This window comes from Podarcis muralis, chromosome 6 (assembly GCF_964188315.1).
Source record: "Podarcis muralis chromosome 6, rPodMur119.hap1.1, whole genome shotgun sequence".
Taxonomy (NCBI): Eukaryota; Metazoa; Chordata; class Lepidosauria; order Squamata; family Lacertidae; genus Podarcis; species Podarcis muralis.
Genome location: NC_135660.1, coordinates 89586588 through 89607338, shown reverse-complemented (window position 1 = coordinate 89607338; position 20751 = coordinate 89586588). Strand labels below are relative to the sequence as shown.

General features: G+C 44.9%; 1 protein-coding gene across 1 annotated transcript in view; it reads left to right on the top strand.

The window, feature by feature from the left end:
• Positions 1 to 20751, top strand: part of WDFY4 (WDFY family member 4) — a 191490-nt gene that overhangs the window by 59982 nt on the left and 110757 nt on the right. Inside the window, exons 18-30 of the mRNA XM_077930700.1 lie at positions 1356 to 1540; positions 2284 to 2515; positions 5953 to 6104; positions 8567 to 8678; positions 11983 to 12173; positions 13601 to 13753; positions 13963 to 14036; positions 15627 to 15788; positions 16269 to 16345; positions 17934 to 18033; positions 18502 to 18707; positions 19626 to 19795; positions 20554 to 20679. Coding sequence (XP_077786826.1) covers positions 1356 to 1540; positions 2284 to 2515; positions 5953 to 6104; positions 8567 to 8678; positions 11983 to 12173; positions 13601 to 13753; positions 13963 to 14036; positions 15627 to 15788; positions 16269 to 16345; positions 17934 to 18033; positions 18502 to 18707; positions 19626 to 19795; positions 20554 to 20679 — 1940 coding nt within the window. The remainder of the gene's footprint in view (positions 1 to 1355; positions 1541 to 2283; positions 2516 to 5952; positions 6105 to 8566; positions 8679 to 11982; positions 12174 to 13600; positions 13754 to 13962; positions 14037 to 15626; positions 15789 to 16268; positions 16346 to 17933; positions 18034 to 18501; positions 18708 to 19625; positions 19796 to 20553; positions 20680 to 20751) is intronic.

The following is a 20751-nucleotide window of genomic DNA, read 5'->3' as shown; positions in this document are numbered from 1 at the left end:
GAAGGAACGAGGTCCACCCATCTACAGAACGGTTCGCAACCCTGTTTGCAAAAGAAACATTCAGGAATCTGCTAGGCTCCCCTCCTAATTAGTGCTACTTTGAAATTCCCTTCTAATCTACTTCTTTGTACATCTGTTAATTTCTGCTGCTTCTTGTTCCCAGTTGTGGTATCAACCCCAAGAAAACCTTCCTTCTTGAGGTTCTTTCCTGCAGAAATCTTGGATTTATAATGTCCTGAAACAGGGGGTGGTTCTCCACCTGGCACTGTAGGGGACAAACAATTTGCTGGCCTTGCCTTCTGCGGGAATAAGAGTCAAACTTTTGCTTGTCCCCTTGCTTGCTGACGCCATGGTAAATCCAATTTCTGCGTAAAGCTGAGCCAATGTACAGATTCTGTACTTAACAGTCACCGTTTCCTTCTGAGGGTCTTGCCACATACTTTCACACAATAAATAAGCAACGGGTGCTTATTTGTCCGGTGGGGGGGGGGCAGACATTTTTCTAGACTTGAAACAGCTCTGATTTAGGGATATCACATTTGCTAACACTCAAACTGCAACGTTTTAACATTGGGTCTTCTGCCACGATTGTGAGTGCTGCGTGGAATGTCATTGCACAAATGTTGCCGGCAGCTGCACGGATAGTCTTAAGATTCCCCAACCCCTCCTAGTCAAGATATATTTCTCCAGGGTTCTTACCCAGAGGAGAGATGTATTTGCAGTCACTGAGGAATCCTAATGTTGTTGTTGTTTAGTCGTGTCCAACTCTTCGTGACCCCATGGACCAGAGCATGCCAGGCTCTCCTGTCTTCCACTGCCTCCCGCAGTTTGGTCAGACTCATGTTTGTAGCTTCGAGAACACTGTCCAACCATCTCATCCTCTGTCGTCCCCTTCTCCTTGTACCCTCCATCTTTCCCAACATCAGGGTCTTTTCCAGGGAGTCTTCTCTTCTCATGAGGTGGCCAAAGTATTGGAGCCTCAGCTTCACGATCTGTCCTTCCAGTGAGCACTAAGAATGGGTAGGTTTGATCTTCTTGCAGTCCATGGGACTCTCAAGAGTCTCCTCCAGCACCATAATTCAAAAGCATCAATTCTTCGGCGAACAGCCTTCTTTATGGTCCAGCTCTCACTTCCATACATCACTGCTGGGAAAACCATGGCTTTTACTATACGGACCTTTGTTGGCAAGGTGATGTCTCTGCTTTTTAAGATGCTGTCTAGGTTTGTCATTAGGAATCCTAATATCCACTGACAATCAATAGGAATCAAGTCCTTTCATGGCATCTAGTACTTTAGTTGGAATGTTACACGCTTGTATTTGTTGTGAATGACTTGCTAGCTTCTGCCATTGCAGACATGATGGAACCTGAGTTTGGAGACCTTGGGCGGTCCTCTGCCTTATCTCAAGTCCAGTTCAGGTGTGCCAAGCTGCTAGTGACCAGGCAGTGGCATCATCTGGCGGTGACCGTGGCTAAAGAAACGAAACAGACCTGCACCATTTCAGCCTATGTCAACGGGCAGAGAGTTGGCTCTGCAAAGGTAATCACTTTGTGCTCAGGTGAGATTGACGCTGGGCTTATTCATGCTGCCTCTCGCCCCGCTGCTTTCTTCCCGGGAAAACTGCTCCCGGGAAAAAGACAATCCTAGAAAAATAGATATTGATGGCATTTTACCATTGCACTGCGGAGAGCGTATTAACTTATGGTCTGTGTGTGTGATTTGGGAGCTGCACGGCCAGGGAAAAAACAATGCTATCCAGGGTTGTAAAGACTGCAGAGAGAATAATTGGGTGCACTCTTCCCACCTTAGATCAAATCTATGCTTCCAGGTGCCATAAGAAAGCGGAAGAGATAGTGCAGGATAGTACGCACCCCGGAAATGATCTCTTTCAGCTTCTGCCTTCTGGAAGAAGGTACAGGGTTATAAAAACTAGGACTAGCCGTCTGAGAAACAGTTTCTACGTAAATGCAATTCTGGTTCTAAATGCAGCATAAGGGGTCTCTATAGTATAGTGTATTTTAAAATGGGGTTTTAGAGTTTTTAGGGGTTTTTGAATGTTTTATGTAGTTTTGTAGTAGTTTTATGTAGTTTTTATGTAGTTTTATGTAGTTTTTCAATTTAATTGTTCTGCATGGGACAATGACAATAAAGATATCGTATACCGTATATTGGAGAGAAGGCTTCTAGCTTAGCCTAGCCTAGACCTGAGTTCCAGGGGGAGCTGACTGAGCTACCCAAACGTAGCATAGCCGTTCAGCAGTTCCTTTTTCCCCCTGTTGCAGATGCAATACATCCAGCCTCTCCCAGGCAACTTTGTCTCCATGGACCCATCTTCCTTTATCGACGTCTACGGTTATGTGGCTACCCCACGGATTTGGAAACAGAAGAGCTCCTTGACTTGGTGCCAGGGCCCGATGTATTTGTTTGAAGAAGCTCTCTCCGTGGGAACCCTGCAGCTTATTGCCAACCTTGGTCCGAGATACTGTTGCAACTTCCAAGCGGTGGGGTTTAAAGGTAAAAGTTGTTGCATGGCAAGTCCCCCTCCCCCCTTGTGAAATAAAGACACAGGGCACGGTATTTAAGGTTAATGGGCGAAAAAAGGCCACAACTTTATTGATTGCAGGAATTGAGCGGTATTGGCTTAGGCATAGGTACTATCAGCTAACCGGCTTTAGCCCGATTGCATGATGACCAGTAAGGGTTAACCACCAGTAGGGGGAGTCCTGCTAATGTACATCAACTAGGAGCTCCTCCGGGGTCACCACTCGGGGGCGTGCCTTAGGCCCACACCTCCATAGGCTTTGGACAGGGCCACACCCCCCGGAATCCGTTTACCGGACTACCCTTTGCTTTGGGGGAAGGTGATGGCACTTCCTTCCCCCCCATATCTGCATAACAATACCCCTACCAATGCCTAACCGCCAATGCTGAGAAGTTGAGACGATTTGCTATGAGGTAGACGAAAAACCAAATGGCCGGTGCCAATTTGCCAAGTGAAAAAAAATCCTACCAGGCCCCTTAACGGCGACCAACCGAGGTCCATAGCAAGGTCAGAGTGTTAAACTAAAGGGTGGGCGGGGTGGGAAACCGGATCTGCCACCCCTCGACCAGCAGATTGGCTAAGCAGGGAGATGACATGCCCGAGGATTCCCTCATTCTCGCGGGGGCTGTGAGCCAGCCCCCATGTGCGTGGGGAGGGCGTGGGCCCGCAACCCCACCTCCTCTCTATTTTGGAAGTGGCTTTCCCGCAGCCACTTTTCGCCACTGTTTTAAAGGTTTCCGTCAGAAGAGAAAGAGAGCTCCATTTGGCTGAGTGCCTGCCCTCTGTATAGGCTATTCCTTGCCCTGTCAGCAATGTCTAGGCAACACAATGACCATATAAATACGCAATAGACAATCTTTATAGAATCCCTTCAAACCATAACAAGTACAAAATGAAATCTTTAGTCTCAAAGTCTCTGAAAATCTTTAAATGAAGTGAAGTACCAAACTTTGTGGGACGCGGGTGGCGCTCTGAGTTAAACCTCAGAGCCTAGGACTTGCCAATCAGAAGGTCGGCGGAACAGGGTGTGCTCCCATTGTTCAGTCCCTGTTCCTGCCAACCTAGGAGTTTGAAAGCACATCAAAGTGCAAGTAGATAAATAGGTACCACTCCGGCGGGAAGGTAAACGGTGTTTCCGTGCGCTGCTCTGTTTCGCCAGAAGTGGCTTAGTCATGCTGGCCACATGACCCGGAAGCTGTACACCGGCTCCCTCGGCCAGTAAAGCGAGATGAGCGCCGCAACCCCAGAGTTGGCCATGACTGGACTTAATGGTCAGGGGTCCCTTTACTTTTGCGTGGACAGGCGGAGTCCCCAGATCCCACGCGGTCCCCCCATCATGTGGAATAACGACTCAAGACAACGTGCTATGGGATTAAATTGGCCACAACTTTATTAAATTTCAAATGTGGGTAGACCTTGGCTCAGGCATTGGGCGTTCTCCCTCCCCAGTCCCCAGCCGGGGACCTAGGGAGCATCAGGGTTATCCAGTGTGTGTGTGGGGGGGATGGGCCGGCTCTGGAGAACATATGTTCAAGCAGAGATAGCCGCCCCCGTTACGCCGCCGCCGCAGGAGAGAGCAATGACGACCTTTTGGCGTACGGTCAAATATGATGTCCAACACTGAACAGTGATTCTGGATATTGACTACTGTTTCGTAGAATTCTTTGCCAGCGTGGTGGCAGAATATCTTTATTTCGAATGAATGTATGTAAATGAAAATATCAAATGCTGTGGAACAGTGCTCATGTAATAATGTAGTCACAATGACAATTGACTTTTACTCGCTGAAAGTAACGCAGCGAGGTCTCCCTGACTCAATTCCTTCAGCTTGAGACGTTTCCCCTCTAGCCTATCACTCTGGAGCCCTCCCCAACAGACACGGACTGGACATGGGGTTTGAGCACCCCCTCTGGGCCTGCCTGGTCCATTGTTCAGCAACATGTAGGACTCTCCTGGAGCAGGTTGTGAGAGAAAGAGAGCCAGCAGGACTGATTCTGTCCTGCTTCCGGATGGTGGAGCTGCCTTCTTCTGTGTCGTGAAATTCTACTCAATATTGATCCAGAGTGGAACTCCGACATTTAGTTAGCAGAGTAAAAACTTAAAGACATTGCAGGATTCCCAGAAAATAGACCAGAGGCAATTGTATTTCATTCAGTGGAGCTTTACTGCCACTGAAGGCAAATGAGCATAATGGTCACAAATCCAATATATTCAGGATTGGAACTGTCCATAAGAAATCCAGTTGCAGCAGACTTATCTTAAATGTACAATAACTTATAATAAGACTAAACATTAACACTATATACAGTGGTACCTTGGTTCTCAAATGCCTTGGTACTCAAACAACTTGGAACTCAAACACTGCAAATCTGGAAGTAAGTGTTCCGGTTTGTGAACTTTTTTTGGAAGCTGAATGTGCTCCATTTTGAGAGTTACGCTTCCGATTTGAGTGCCACACTTCTGTTTTGAGTGTTACGCTGAGGTCTGTCTATTTATTTTGTGCTTTTGTTTTTGCGGCTCTCTCCTTTTGTTTTTGTGACTGTGTGGAACCCAGTTCCACATTAATCATTAATTGAATGATTGTGTGACTGCAGTACATTGTTTATTGCTTTCATTTTATGGATCAATGGTCTGGTTGGATAGTAAAATTCATGTTAAATTAGGGGTTGTTTCGGAACTTGAAATATGGGTACCCCCAACAAAAATTTAAAATTCGGCTTTGTAATTCGGAATTTATGTGATGTGATTTGATTTGATTTGATTGGTCGGTTAATAAAAATGATTTATAAAATAATAATTAGGGGTTGTTTTTTTAAAAGTCTGGAACGGATTAATCCATTTTGCATTACTTTCTATGGGAAAGCACACCTTGGTTTTGGAACGCTTTGGTTTTGGAATCGACTTCCGGAACGGATTAAGTTTGAGGACCAAGGGTCCACTGTACAGAACACCACACCAGAAGGAAGAGAGATAGAAAGAGAAAATGAAACCCAGGCTCTTTCTGGCCTTGCTATTATAGTCAGCATGACCTTGACAGAAAGAGATAAGAGAACCAGTTTAAACCAGCTGCACTCAGCTTCTCTGAAGAATAGCCCAAAGCTCTAGCACCTCCCAGCTCGTTGCTTTTCCAGCCTCTTCCCCATTGACCTACCACCAAGACCCAGGGTTCAATTCCTTGCCTTCCCTGTCCTCCCTTGGGGGGCGCGCAGTCAGGCAATTACAAATTTGCTCATGTGTTTTTCTGGTTTTGTGCAAATCTGGTATTGAAAGAGCTATATTGTATATGAATGGGGAAGGATGGGGTGGGATATCCTCTAATAACTAATGCTGGAGGGAATTGGTCCTTTCTCACCTAAATGATTGCTTTGCCTCACACTGAGAGTAGGCCATCTCCTTGCGTTGTCCTTAGGCGCAAGCTCTTGTAGCAGTGTACTGACTTCAGCCTTGGTAGCACAGGAGAAGATTTCATTTGGAATCAACGCCATGAACTCATCTTATACCACAATCAAAAATATAAAAGACTTCTATGGCGAGGTGGACGGTCGCCTGATCGCTAAAGAGGTTAGTGCCTTTTGGCCTTTTGCTGAACAGTGAAATGAGAGATTTATTATTATTATTATTTTACAATTTCACAAAACACAGGAGGCTGTAGGATAACCCACCATGGGAGAGGTCTTAAAGGGAGAGCACTGTGGCCAAACAAGGCACAACTCTTACTCTAAAAATGTAGCCAGTTAGCTTGTTTGAAGGTCCAAGTAAATTGATTCTGCTTTGGACATCTAGCAAATTCAGCCATGGGTCTGTCATTGTTCTAAAAAAGAGAGAGACTTTTCTAGAAATCTTTAGGCCTGAGTGTGAAGCGAAAGCTGAAAGTTCCCAAAATCTGACCTGAAACAGTATGACCCAAAGTTATGTTTTTTAGTTTGCTTTTTCTTCATGGAGAAAGCCAGGAGCCTGGGCAGAAAGCAGGGTTAGGGGGCTTCTCTTCTAAAATTTAAACTGCACATTTTTTTTGAGCCTCTGAATCTACTGTTTTTGTAAACACACAGGAAAGCGGGTAATGAACATGCACTAGAGCATAGTTAGAAAAACATGATGTGCTGGGTGTTAAGTTGTGGGCGAACATATCAGACGACACAGCAATTCTTCCAAAGCAGCTCTTTATTTGTAAGCTGGAACAGAACTGAACTGAGGAGCTCAGTCAGCCTGCTTATATAGAGCTCCAGAACAATGTAACTGTTGCAACTTTCTAAAACTATCTGAACGTCATTTTCGATCCTTCATTTGCATAACTATCTACAGTATCCCCCTGCTGGCCCAGGGTGAGAACTTCAGTACATAACACTGGGATTGGTCTTGATGACCCCTCCCCCATGGTCCCTTCAAACTCTACGATTCTAAGCTACATGGACCAATGTACTTGGATCAAACTTTTGACATTTACTTTGTCAGATTACTGTTTCATCCAGCCTAGAACTGCCTTTCCCAGTCCTGTTACCCGGGATCTTGTTTACGTAGACCAAACCTAAAGCTATGCATGCAATGTATGAGCAATGTGTGTGTGTGTGTGTGTGTGTGTGTGTGTGTGTAAAAAAGTGTTTGATCCCCTGCTAAATTTGCCCGTTTGCCCTCTGACGAAGAAATGACCAGTCCATAATTTTAATGGTAGGTTTATTGTAGCTGTGAGAGACAGAATAACAACAGGAAAACCCCCAGAAACCCAGAAGACAAAAGTCAGAGATTGATGTGCATTATAATGAGTGAAATAAGTACAGTATTTGATCCCTTTGCAAAAGATGACTTAGTACTTGGTGGCAAAACCCTTGTTGGCAATTGCAGAGGTCAGACGTTTCTGGTAGGTGGCCACCAGGTTTGCACACATCTCAGGAGGCATTTTGTCCCACTCCTCTTTGCAGATCCTCTCCAAGTCAGTAAGATTTCGAGGCTGATGTGTAGCTGTTGTTATTCCGTCTCTCACAGCTACAATAAACCTACCATTCAAATTATGGACTGGTCATTTCTTCGTCAGAGGGCAAACGGGCAAACTTAGCAGGGGATCAAATACTTTCCCCCCTCGCTGTATATATATATATTCTTGTAATTGCTGTGAGCTGCTAGACTTGCTCTGAAAGGCATCACATTTGAGCTCTGAGGTCACCCCCCCCCCCGAGCCTCTGGGTCTGAGCCTCAGGCATTCTGGCTTCCACATATGAGATAAGGAGATTGCAATGGCGCATTAGGTCCTAATGCAGCCTGTGTATCGCAAATCAAACTCTTCCCCCACTTCACGTGACTTACCAGAGGCAGAAGCGGTGACCTGGGAGGCTGAATAAAGTGTGAAGGTTTTGCAAAGGCATTAGACACTCTTGAATGTGCTCTGTTCATGAAGGGAAGCCGAGCGCCACAGGAGGCATCCATGCACGCCAATAACATCAGTGCGGTGTTGAAAGCATTTGCCAACCTATGCAAGATCCTAGCAAGGCCTTTAAGCCTAATGGCATCTTTGAAAATAGTCCAGAATGTTTAAGCTATTTCCTTGTAGGACTAGAATGGTCAACGGCTCTGAATTTCTCCATCGTATGGTGCTCAAGAGGGATGCGGGTGGCGCTGTGGGTTAAACCACAGAACCTAGGACTTGCCGATCTGAAGGTTGGCGGTTCGAATCCCTGCGATGGGGTGAGCTCCCGTTGCTTGGTCCCTGCTCCTGTCAACCTAGCAGTTCGAAAGCACGTCAAAGTGCAAGTAGATAAATAGGTACTGCTCTGGCGTTTCCGTGCGCTGCGCTGGTTCGCCAGAAGTGGCTTAGTCATGCTGGCCACATGACCCGGAAGCTGTACGCCGGCTCCCTCGGCCAATAAAGCGAGATGAGTGCCGCAACCCCAGAGTCAGACACGACTGGACCTAATGGTCAGGGGTCCCTTTACCTTTTACCTTTATGGTGCTCAATAGGTTTTTTTTCCTTTCAAAATTATCCTTGCCATTTACCTGCCTTGTGTGACACAACAACTCCCTCTATTTTTCAGCTGGAGCTCTCTTCTCGTGACAGCACAACGCCAGTTTTCATGTCTCGAAATACTGCAGGGAAACTTCCAGGCCCTTTAAGAACTATCGGATCAGTTGCTGTAGGCCTGTACGGTAAGCAGAAATGAGGGCCATGAACACTGAAACATATTAAGAAGTATAACCTAACTAACTAACTAACTAACTAACTAACTAACTAACTAACTAACTAAAATTAAGAAGTCTGACCAGAAGCAGTGCACAAAGGAGGGTTGTAAGACCGAAAGCCCTTTAAACATCGCTACAAATCACGTGAAAGCCTTTTTCATTTGGTGGGTGGCTACAGTTGGCGTGATGTTTAAACCGCCCAATGGGCTGAATTAGCACACAAACATTTCTTGGCTGTACCAATTCTGTGGTCAGGACACACAGGATTGGCCGACACCCCAACCACCCCTGGACCAATGGGGGCAAGCGACTGGAATTTAATTCTTTAGTGGCGAAGCTCTCAGCTACATCAGCTCCTAATGTGCAAGCGATATGCAAAAACAGTTCCTGCTAACTAGCTGTCTAGGCAAACTGTGACTGCAGACCCATGCTCCCCATGCCCCCCCCCCCACTATTTGGGGGCACCTGCCTGTCCCTGACAACTGAAAGTTGCAAGTCCAGGTCACCTAACTTTTCCCCTTACCCTGTGCAGATCACTCAAGAAAAATGACTTTTTTGTAGCTAGGACAATGTTTCATAGGCTCTTGCTGCATATGTAATTTCCCAAAGCACTCATAAGGAGGACTTTACCAATAAAACCAATGAACTTTTTGATAGAGGGAACTGAGCTGTGCTGTCTTAGCACTTTTTGCAAATATATATATATATATATATATATATGTCTTAGTACTTTTTGCAAATATATATATATATATATATATATATATATATATATATATATATGCAGGTTTTGGTGTCCTCGGGTGTCTTCCCGTGTAAAAGTTGGGGTGTCTAGGCGACGTTTCGACGAGGTCTCACTCGTCATCTTCAGGCTGGTACTTTCGGCTTCTTGTTACTGGAACAGAGCAGGATCTCAGTGTTTGAGTTCCTATAAATACTGTTGAGGGGTGTGGTGTATAGCCTCCAATGTTCTGGGCAGAGAGGAAGTTCCCAGGCTAGTGTGCCTTTTCTTCTTTTGTTCCTTAATTACTTGAGGGATGTCTTGAGTGATTTCTTGAGTGATATCCTGAGTACCACTTAGGTGGGTCATTAGGTGTGGATTAGTTGCTAAAGCCTTTGTGTCTTGACCTCTTGAACTTTGTGAAGAGTTTTTCTGAGAAGATGGCTGTACTGCACTTAGTTGTGCTCTGGCTTGGCTTCGTGTATAGGGGCGAGCTGTGGTTTTGTGGCCTGTGCCAGCCAGATCTGTGTAGGGATTGCAGGGGGGTGCAGCATCCGGAGGTGTCAGTTTTTGTGGGGAGGGCTAATTTCCAGATGTCTGGCAAGCGGGATGTGTCGTCACGCTTGTTCATGTTGTGAGGGTGTTTCTCTATCTCGATGGCTTCCATGATTATTCTCTTGTGGTGATGTTCCATGTTAAAGAGCAATTTGGAATCTGCAAAATTAATGGAAGCCATCGAGATAGAGAAACATCCCGCTTGCCAGACATCTGGAAATTAGCCCTCCCCACAAAAACTGACACCAGATCCAGAGGCACACAGAACGCCATCACCAATCAACCACACCAGACCCAAACCCAGACCCTCTCCACAGATGAATTACAGACACCATCCAGTAGCCAAACCATGGTGGCACCTCCGGATGCTGCACCCCCCTGCAATCCCTACACAGATCTGGCTGGCACAGGCCACAAAACCACAGCTCGCCCCTATACACGAAGCCAAGCCAGAGCACAACTAAGTGCAGTACAGCCATCTTCTCAGAAAAACTCTTCACAAAGTTCAAGAGGTCAAGACACAAAGGCTTTAGCAACTAATCCACACCTAATGACCCACCTAAGTGGTACTCAGGATATCACTCAAGAAATCACTCAAGACATCCCTCAAGTAATTAAGGAACAAAAGAAGAAAAGGCACACTAGCCTGGGAACTTCCTCTCTGCCCAGAACATTGGAGGCTATACACCACACCCCTCAACAGTATTTATAGGAACTCAAACACTGAGATCCTGCTCTGTTCCAGTAACAAGAAGCCGAAAGTACCAGCCTGAAGATGACGAGTGAGACCTCGTCGAAACGTCGCCTAGACACCCCAACTTTTACACGGGAAGACACCCGAGGACACCAAAACCTGCATTCCTGTACCCGTGAAAATCTACGAAAGCAAATATATATATATATATATATATAGGTAGACCTAGTGATGGATGTTCTGCTAGGTTTTACTCAGCATAGACCTATTGAAATGAATTTGGTTATGTTCATTGATTTCAGTAGACCTAGTTCGAGTAAAACTTAGTTGAATATTTCCCTTCCTCAATTGTTCTACCTTTGGCATTTATTAAAATTTTGTTTTTTTAATAAGCTTTTCTTGGGTAGCAAAAGCACATACACTGTCTCTGCTTTCATTTCATGGAGCCATTTTCTACAGATCAGTTACATTTGATGTGAGCCACGAATGTTATGGACAGTGCAGTGGTACCTTGGTTTGCAATCGCTTTGGATTACAACCGTTTTGGATTACAACGTCAAACCCGGAAGTGCGTGTCCCTTTTTTTGGATTACAACCCATTTTTTTTTTTTGGGGGGGGAAGGCCCCATTGGTGAAAGCACACCTTGGGTTACAACCTGTTTTGGTTTACAACCGGACCTCCAAAGTGGATTATGGTTGTAAACCAAGGTACCACTGTATGAGGTTGTGGGAGAAAAGAAGGTTGTGTGTGTTAAACTTTAATTATTTTACGTACTGTATGTGCAAATATTTTGTGTTAGTGTCATGTGGGTACGTTCTCTTTCTATTCATTTACAGTGGTACCTCAGGTTAAGTGCTTAATTCATTCCGGAGGTCTATTCTTAACCTGAAACTGTTCTTAAAGCACCACTTTAGCTAATGGGGCCTCCCGCTGCTGCCGCTCCGCCGGAGCACGATTTCTGTTCTCATCCTGAAGCAAAGTTCTTAACCCAAGGTATTATTTCTGGGTTAGGGGAGTCTGTAACCTGAAGTGTATGTAACCTGAAGCGTATGTAACCCGAAGTACCACTGTATTCGTTTTTGCTGGCGGTGACAGAAATTGGGGGCCCCTTTAACTTGTTTCCTTCCTGTAACTACATAGCTAGAAAGATGCACAATTGTATGTAATAAAGAAACCTGATTCTGCTGTTGGGCTTTCCAATCTCTTTTCTCTCTCCTTGTTGCTTTCTATGTTTTTGATTTTTTTCTGAATGGGACTATAGCGAGTTTGCCTCCTCACTTTATTCTCGCCTTCCTTACAGGGACCCGGGTTTTCCAGTCCTGCCCAGCAGCGGTCAGTCTGAACTACGTAGGAGGCCCTGCGATTATGCTGGGTCTCCTTGCCATGGCCCACGATGACCACACTGTGTATGCTGCCGTCAAAGTCTTGCACACTGTTCTCTGCAGCAGTGCAATGAGCGAAAATCTAATGAGACAGATTGGTGGGTACCAGGTGAGATGTTAATTCCTTTTCCACAGCAACAGTGGTCTTCCTTATCCCTTCACGTGGTGTTTTATTTGGGCAGCTGTTTACCAGCTCCATCTGGTACCTAGGCTGAGACCCTATCTGCCCACGGACTGCCTCACCAGAGTGGTGCATGCTCTAGTTATCTCCCGCTTCGACTACTGCAATGCGCTCTACATGGGGCTACCTTTGAAGGTGACCTGGAAAATACAACGAATACAGAATGCAGCAGCTAGACTGGTGACTGGGAGCAGCCGCCGAGACTACATAATACCAGTCTTGAAAGACCTACATTGGCTCCCAGTACGTTTCCAAGCACAATTCAAAGTGTTGGCACTGACCTTTAAAGCCCTAAATGGCCTCGGTCCAGTATATCTGAAGGAGCGTCTCCATCCCCATCGTTCTACCTGGACACTGAGGTCCCATGCTGAGGGCCTTCTGGCGGTTCCCTCACTGCGAGAAGCCAAGTTACAGGGAACCAGGCAGAGGGCCTTCTCGGTAGTGGCGCCCTCCCTGTGGAATGTCCTCCCACATGTCCCAGATGTCAAAGAGAATAGCAACTATCTGACTTTTAGAAGACATCTGAAGGCAGCCCTGTTTAGGGAAGCTTTTAATGTTTGATGTATTACAGTATTTTAATATTTTTTTGGAAGCCGCCCAGAGTAGCTGGGAAAGCCCAGCCAGATGGGTGGGGTATAAATTATAAATTATTATTATTGTTGTTGTTGTTGTCCATCAGCTTGGTTTGCCATTCCTCTCTGGTCTTCTTTCCACCTGGGCAGCTGTTGTTCCATACATAAAAAGTATTTTCTGCTCCTTTGGAATATCAGCACCTACAATTCCTAATAGATTTTCACTGCACTCTTTCTCCAACAGACAGAGGAAAGTAGCATTCTATAATTGCACAATCCAATTCAGTATTGATGATTTTGAATTTTCAGAATTACTTCCGTTCTTCAGTGGAAGAAGATACACTGGGGAAGGGGGGGATTTCTTATTCCACCCACTCTCTTTAAAAACCAGGCTGTGCCAGTTAGACAGCTTTTGTCAACTTCAATATTTCTGTTTCCCATTTTCCCAATCATAAGTTTGCCCCATTTCCACATCAATTTGCAATTTTAAAAAATAAAGTTCTCACAAAAAGTTGACATTTTACTGCACATTCCCCCCGATATACCTATTGGTGGATGTACTTTTTCCTAATATATATGTTTTTGCTATCAGTTCTTCCTAGCGTACTGCATTTTTATACGTGTTTTCTCCTAATCGAAGCATTTTTGGTCTACGTTTTTTTTGGGGGGGGGGGGTTTGAGAACTGCACCGCAAAATTCATATATTGTTTCAGGAAGTGTGAATGAGGTAGGTCTGCGTTAAGGTTGTGAACCAAACTGAATTCCTCCTCCATCCATTTGCAGCTCCTGGCATACCTGTTGAAAAGAAAGATCCATTTGTTAAACAGCAGAATTCTGCAACTCGTCTTCGCCATTGCGGGCATTGCTGAGATCAGCCAGGACGCCCCCACTATCAAGAACTTGGAGGCATTCCAGCATATTGTCTGCTGCTTTGAGGTAAAGATGCCAAATCTCTTTCATACTTTTTTTTTGGGGGGGGGGGCTTCCCCACTCTATAGAAAGCAATCTCATTCCGTATAAGCCTCACTGAGTGAGGCTGCTGACCTGTGTCCAGGTCGCACCATTTTGGTCAGCATGCAAAGTTTACCTAACGAACAGAACACAAGCCACTCAAAGTTCTGAGTGCTGTTCCTTTTGGCTTTCAGCTTTGGTGCCATGCCCCTGAAAATATGGAGATTTCTCTCTTTGAACACCTAACAGAAATCCTACAAACTTCAAGGTAGGTGGGCTGGTCAGCATGTTCATGGAGCCTGGAATCAGGGGCTAAACACATGCAACACATTTTGTGGGGTGAAGGTGCGGCCACAACATTTGTTTGAATTCAGCGGTCGCAAACATCCAGTCATGCACATTTCCTCCATTCAGTTTTGCTCAGCTGTTCATGGAGCAAGGGGGGCAGGCCTGAAATTCTCCTTATGCTCAGCTTTTAGAACAGGGACAGACTGCAATCCACCAACTGACCACTGACCAACTCCCAAGGGAGCCCATGCTACTTGCTAGGAATCTTACAAAGAATGCTATGTTACATTGGCTCCCAGTACGTTTCCGAGCACAATTCAAAGTGTTGGTGCTGACCTTTAAAGCCCTAAACGGCCTTGGTCGAGTATATCTGAAGGAGCGCCTCCACCCCATCGTTCTACCCGGACACTGAGGTCCAGCGCTGAGAGCCTTCTGGCGGTTCCCTCATTACGAGAAGCAAAGCTACAGGGAACCAGGCAGAGGGCCTTCTCGGTAGTGGCACCCGCCCTGTGGATCGCCCTCCCACCAGATGTCAAAGAGAACAACAACTACCAGACTTTTAGAAGACATCTGAAGGCAGCCCTTTTTAGGGAAGCTTTTAATGTTTGATGTATTACAGTATTTTTATTATTATTTTTTTGGGAAGCCACCCAGAGTGGCTGGGGAAGCCCAGCCAGATGGGCGGGGATAAATAATAAATTATTATTATTATTATTATTATTATTATTATTATTATTATAAATTCAAACAGTTTTTAGTTTGAAAGAAAAGCAGCTGGGTGAAGTCCTAGCGTGAAACATGGTCCCATGCTGGTTTCCCACTGGAAATTACTCTCCAATTTTTGCTATTTGTCCCCCAAATGTGCTGTTTACTTCCAAGGATACAGTCAAAGGCAAATAGCAGGTGGGGACGCTGATCTTATTTTGTCCATGAATAGAGATAAAGGACTCATGTGGCTATTGTTACTTCAGAACATAACTGGAAGCTTAAGAGTGCTTTTTTAAAATGCGTGTTTACTATAATTTGTAGCTTCACACTAAAACAGACCCCGTGGGATATGTTCTTAAAGGCACATTCAGGAACATTTAACAGATATCAGGAATGCCTTACAACTGCCAAGAAATCTCAAGTATGCACTCTTCTTTTGTAATTTTAAAACATATTGGAGACCTGTGAATTCTATTTCCTTCTCATTAAAAGGCCTTCCAGGATCCTGATAATGTTTTCTACTGACTTTTCTAAGAAAAGCATTTATTTCCACCGACGTACAGCTCCAGAAATCAATACTTTTGTTTGATTTGAACTCTCTAAGTCAGGGCAAATATCAAAGAAGAGTTATGGGCCTGAGGGGAGGAGGTAAGGAGCAAGAGGTGAAACGATGACAACAATTTATCCCCCTGGCTGACACTGAAAACTATTTGATTTCTCCGTCAGTCTTTTGACGGGTTGCCAAGGCAACATCAGAAGTCAAAGGTCCAGAAGGTAGAGCAATTGTATAGGAGAAATGCAGATTTGGTTGTTTTCATCATCTTCCAAGAAAGGTGGCTAGTGATCCTTTTGTCTGTTACAGAAAAGGAAGCTGGGATATGGAGCTTGCTCATCGGGTGAAGATGGTACCCAGGCTTTTTATTCTCTTCAGTGACCCTGAGATCACACGCTCTCGCATCGGCAGGATCTGTACCGTACTGTCGCATTTGCTGCGCTACCATTTCAGCATCAAAGATATTGATTGGTATTATCATTCATCTTTCACAAAGTGTGTGTGTGGGGGGGCAGGAAGAATCTATAGGAAGTAGGATCGAGACAAACACATCACCCTAAACTTTGCACACACACCCTTTCAGGTCTTTTACCAGTTTATTTTTTGAGGGATGGGTTATGAACGCTTCTCCAGTTCACCCATTGTGCTGAGGGGAGCCGATCAATACCTCCATCTTCCTAGTGACTTGCAGTACAGCGAGGGAAGGCAGAGAGCATCTTCACCCAATTTCCTAGGGAATAGTTCTGTGACTTTTTAGAAACTAAGAAACACAAAACATGGTTCTAGGAATTAAAGTGGGTGCCATATTAAGGGATTCTGTGGTGAACAACTTATCACATTTTTTAGCCAATTAGAACAGTGTTCTGAGCTCACACTAAGAAAGATGCTAAGTGTTATCGTGCAGAACTGGTAACGCTACTGACAATTGATCGTTTCCCCTTTCTTTGAAAGGGTCGGCTTGTTCTTGGTCTACACTTTATACCCATCCTCTGTGGATGAAAGCCATACCTGCCCGGACTATGAAGATGGTAAGGACTGCCGAAATTGGGAAATTTTGGAGCATGATCCACGAAGAAATAAAGAAAATATTAAGAATATCATATAGTAAAAGGCCAGAGGCATTCCTTTTAGGAATTTTAAATGACGATATTCCAAAAGACAAAACTATTTTTTTCTTATACGCAACGTCTGCAGCAAGAATCCTGGTGGCTAAGTACAGTGGTGCCCCGCAAGACGAATGCCTCACAAGACAGAAAACCCGCTAGACGAAAGGGTTTTCCGTTTTGGAGGTGCTTCGCAAAATGAATTTCCTATGGGCTTGCTTTGCAAGACGAAAATGTCTTGCGAGTTCCTGCAGGGTTTCCCCCCCTTTTCCCTCCCTTTTTCCCAAGCCGCTAAGCTGCTTAACAGCTGATCCGCTAAGCTGCTAAGCCGCTTAACAGCTGATCCGCTAAGCCGCTAAGCCGCTTAACAGCTGATCGCTAAGCCACTTATCAGCTGATCCACTAAGCCGCTTAACAGCTGATCCGCTAAGCCGCTAAGCCGCTTATCAGCTGATCCGCTAAGCCGCTAAGCCGCTTATCAGCTGATCCGCTAAGCCGCTTATCAGCTGATCCGCTAAGCCCGCTAAGCCGCTAATGGGCTTGCTTCGCAAGACAAAAAAACCGCAAGACGAAGAGACTTGCGGAACGGATTCTTTTCATCTTGCGAGGCACCACTGTACTGGAAAGGGAATCAGTTACCCACTAGGGGAGAGTGGCTATGTAAGCTCTCAGAATACTTAGAATTAGCCAAATTGACAGACATAATAAGACAAAAACCAAAAAGTGAAGTAAAAAAAGAATGGGAGTGCCTAAATGAATACCTCAAAAGTCAAGGTTCGAGGGCAGAAATCTGGCTGAGTCTGGAAGAACCTTGTGAAGTGAAAGGATATGAAAGAAGGATTTATCTCTAGATGTTAGGATAGAGATGATAAAGAAAACAGGAAAACAGGAAGACACAATGAGAGATAAAGGAGGTGCTGTGGGATTGGTGGAAGTCAATGTCTTGTTGTTGTTGTTTTAGTGTTTATAATATTAACTTGTAAGATATGGATTTGGTTGTTGTTGTTTGTTTTTTTAGTTTTCGAATGTTGATTTTTGTGTGTTGTGTGTTGTTATTTTTTGATATCTTTCGTGTTGTTGTTGTGTGGAAAATACTAATAAAATTCATTTTAAAAAAAAGAAAGGAAGATGGTAAGGACTGGCACTGTGTTGAATATTCAAGAGGTTCCATTTACACAAATAAATAGTGATTTCCACAGCTGCAGTGATGCAGCTTGGCTATTGCCAAGGCTACTATAGCAGGGATGAGTGGGCTGGATGAGTGGGTTAGATTCACACTAGGGGCGCAGAAGGGATGGAAAGGCTGACAGCATCTGGAGAGCACCATGTTGGCTATTGCTGCCTTAGAGTGTGGCTCTTTTAGAAATAAAACAATTCTCATATTCATTTTTAGTTCTCGGCTGTTCCAAACCTTTAGGAACTAATTCGCTTTTGCCTCACCGGGGGGACAAATAAGATTAAACCAGGTTGTTCAGAACTTCATGCACATCTGTTTTCGTCTTCTGATTTTTAGGCTTAGGCCAAACATCTGGGAAAATGATTTGGCTGCGAAACCAGCTGCTGAGAATGCTGCTAGATGTGATGCATTCCGATCAACTTTATTTTTCCTCTGAGTAAGTAGGATTATGGGGCAGAGGAAGGTGAGAGGTGGGGCAGGGCACCAGATGTTGGTGTCACACGGGGTGCTACTAAAATTCAAGATGCCAAGGTCCGTCACTGGTCCTGACAGAACAAATGTAATAGTGTGGTATTGAATTTCACCCTGTGGAGTGCCAGAGAGCTTTGTGAAGCTTGTCACTATGCTGAATTTCCAATGCCCTGCTGAATTACCCATGTAGTGCCATGGGCACAGGGCCCTTTACAAGAATCAAACATTACCAATTGTGTCTCTAAGGTAAAGGTAAAGGGACCCCTGACCATTAGGTCCAGTCGTGACCGACTCTGGGGTTGCGGCACTCATCTCACTTTACAGGCCAAGGGAGCCAGCATACAGCTTCAGGGTCATGTGGCCAACCAGAGCTTCTGGCATCCCGCATTGTGTCTCTAGGTGGCGTCTTTTAACCAGGTTGTCCTCCACACAGGATCCAAGAAGAGGTGTTCCAGACTCTGGGGCCAGACTGGTTCATGATGTTCACACAAAGCCACGTACACCCAAGCACAGTTGTGCTGGCTGTGAAGTTTCTACTCCATTTTCTCCACAATCGCACACTCCTGCATAAATTTAAAGAGGGGATGATGGCTGGCCTCTGGCTTGAGAACAGCTCGGCGGGGCTGAATATTTTGATGGGTAGGTCCTAAGTACTGTATTTTTCGCTCCATAAGATACACCTGACCATAAGACGCACCTAGTTTTTAGAGGAGTAAAACAAGAAAAAATATATTCTGAACGAAACAGTGGATGTATGATTTTTGTGGTTCATGCTGTGGCTACAGACATGTGATCTAATGGTGAGTTTAGGGTAGCCCAATGCAAAAATCCTGAGGATCCATGTGGATCCGTGCTTTGTAACCACGTTTTTGCCCCAGGAAACAGTGGGTGTGTGATTCTTTTGGTGCAGGCTGTAGCCATGCACATGCTATGTGATCTGATGGTGAATTTGGGGTGACCCAATGTAAAAATCCTGAGGATCCATGGGCTTTTACCTCCCCCCTCCCAGGCAGCCTCCCCTAGCGTCCCTTATCTCTCTCCCGATCCCACCGATCAACTGTTTCCTTTCAACACTCCCTTCCCTCTTGTTTGCCTTAGTGTCTTTTCCTTAGGTAGAACAGTTTTTTGCTCCTCCTTTTCTTCTAATTTATCTCCTTATTGCTTTAGTCTTCCTGTTTCCCCCCTTTGCAAGTTTGCTGTCTTTACTTCCCCCCTGCCAGGCAGCCTCCTTTATCTCTAGCGTCCCTTATCTCTCTCCCCAATCAGCAAACTATCAGCGGCTTTGTTCCAACACTCCCATCCCTCTTTTTTTTTTTTTAAAAAAAAAGCATGATCTGCTTTTTGCCCCTGGGCAATTCAGCTCCAGGGACCACACATTCACTCCATAAAATGCACAGACATTTCCCCTTACTTTTTAGGGGGGGGGGGAAGTGTGTCTCATAGAGCAAAAAATACGGTATACTTGTTCTTGTTACATCAAGCCTGATCAATGTTCTGCCATTTCTGAGTGGTTTAGGAGAGTGTTACTTTTGTTGTTCTTGTTGTTTTTTGATTTAGATAATTTAAAGAGTTGCCCCCATACCTCTGAGTGCAACCCATACCTGCTGCCTGGATTTGCAGAGCTCAAAACATTTCTGAGCAAGTTTGTTCATGTCCCTGAGATCTACTTTCTTCTGTCGGGACTGTTTTTGGCCACCCCAGTGTTTGAGCCACCAGATGAAACCAAGGTAGGTTCTTGAAAAGTAACATTTCTCCATAACAGATGAAAAACGGACCTAGTTGATAATTATGCCAGAATGTCGATCTCACTAATTTCAGGACATCAGTCAATGCTCTGTGTGCTGGCAATATTCTGCACAAAAGCAATTTTGTGGTTCTACGTATGGTTGCATCAAGATTATTTTGGTGCGATGTGCATAAGTCTAGCCCTTCACAGTAAAACACAGCACAGAGAAGGCTCTTAATAAAGCAAATCATGGGTGGTTTTTTTGCAGTAATTAATGTGCAATGTGGAAATGCAGAGAGGGAGAGAAGACATGAATAAATCGGAGGAACTGACAGCCATGACCAAGCGAGCAAAGCACAGTGTTTGTGCTTAACAGACTGCTTTACTCCAAGCGGTCCTAGGGTGGATTTCAAAAATGTCACAATTAAAGCAAGTACAATTTACATAAAAATAATAGAACCAAGCAACCAGTAACAGCAGCAAAACAGCAGCACACAGCAATGCCATTTCAAAAACCTTGAAAATGAAAAGTAGAATGTTGGTTTCGATTTGGAAGCACGGCGAGGCGATTTGAAACTCCAGAATGTAATGAGAATTTTGGAAGCACCCCTATTATAAAATTCAAGACTTCCTCCAGACTCACTGCCCCATATGTCAAACTTAGCCGTTTGGTTGTTTGGTGGAGGAATATGTAGCTGCTGCGTTTAGACACGGGAGCAAGTCCTCCTCCTGTAGATTCACAGTAAACCCTTCTTTCAGGCAGATTTGGACTCGATGTTGCAATGGCTGCTGTACAACCACTGTAAGGATGCTGTAGCCAGAGTTGGGTTGTGCGCGGAGGGAGCGGTTCTGCTGCTCGAGATGGTGAAGTCCATAGTGAAACAGGTGAGCGCTGTACTGGGAATGTTGCAGGCTAGAATCGGATAGGCTGGAGGGATGCTTGAGGGCAAAACACCC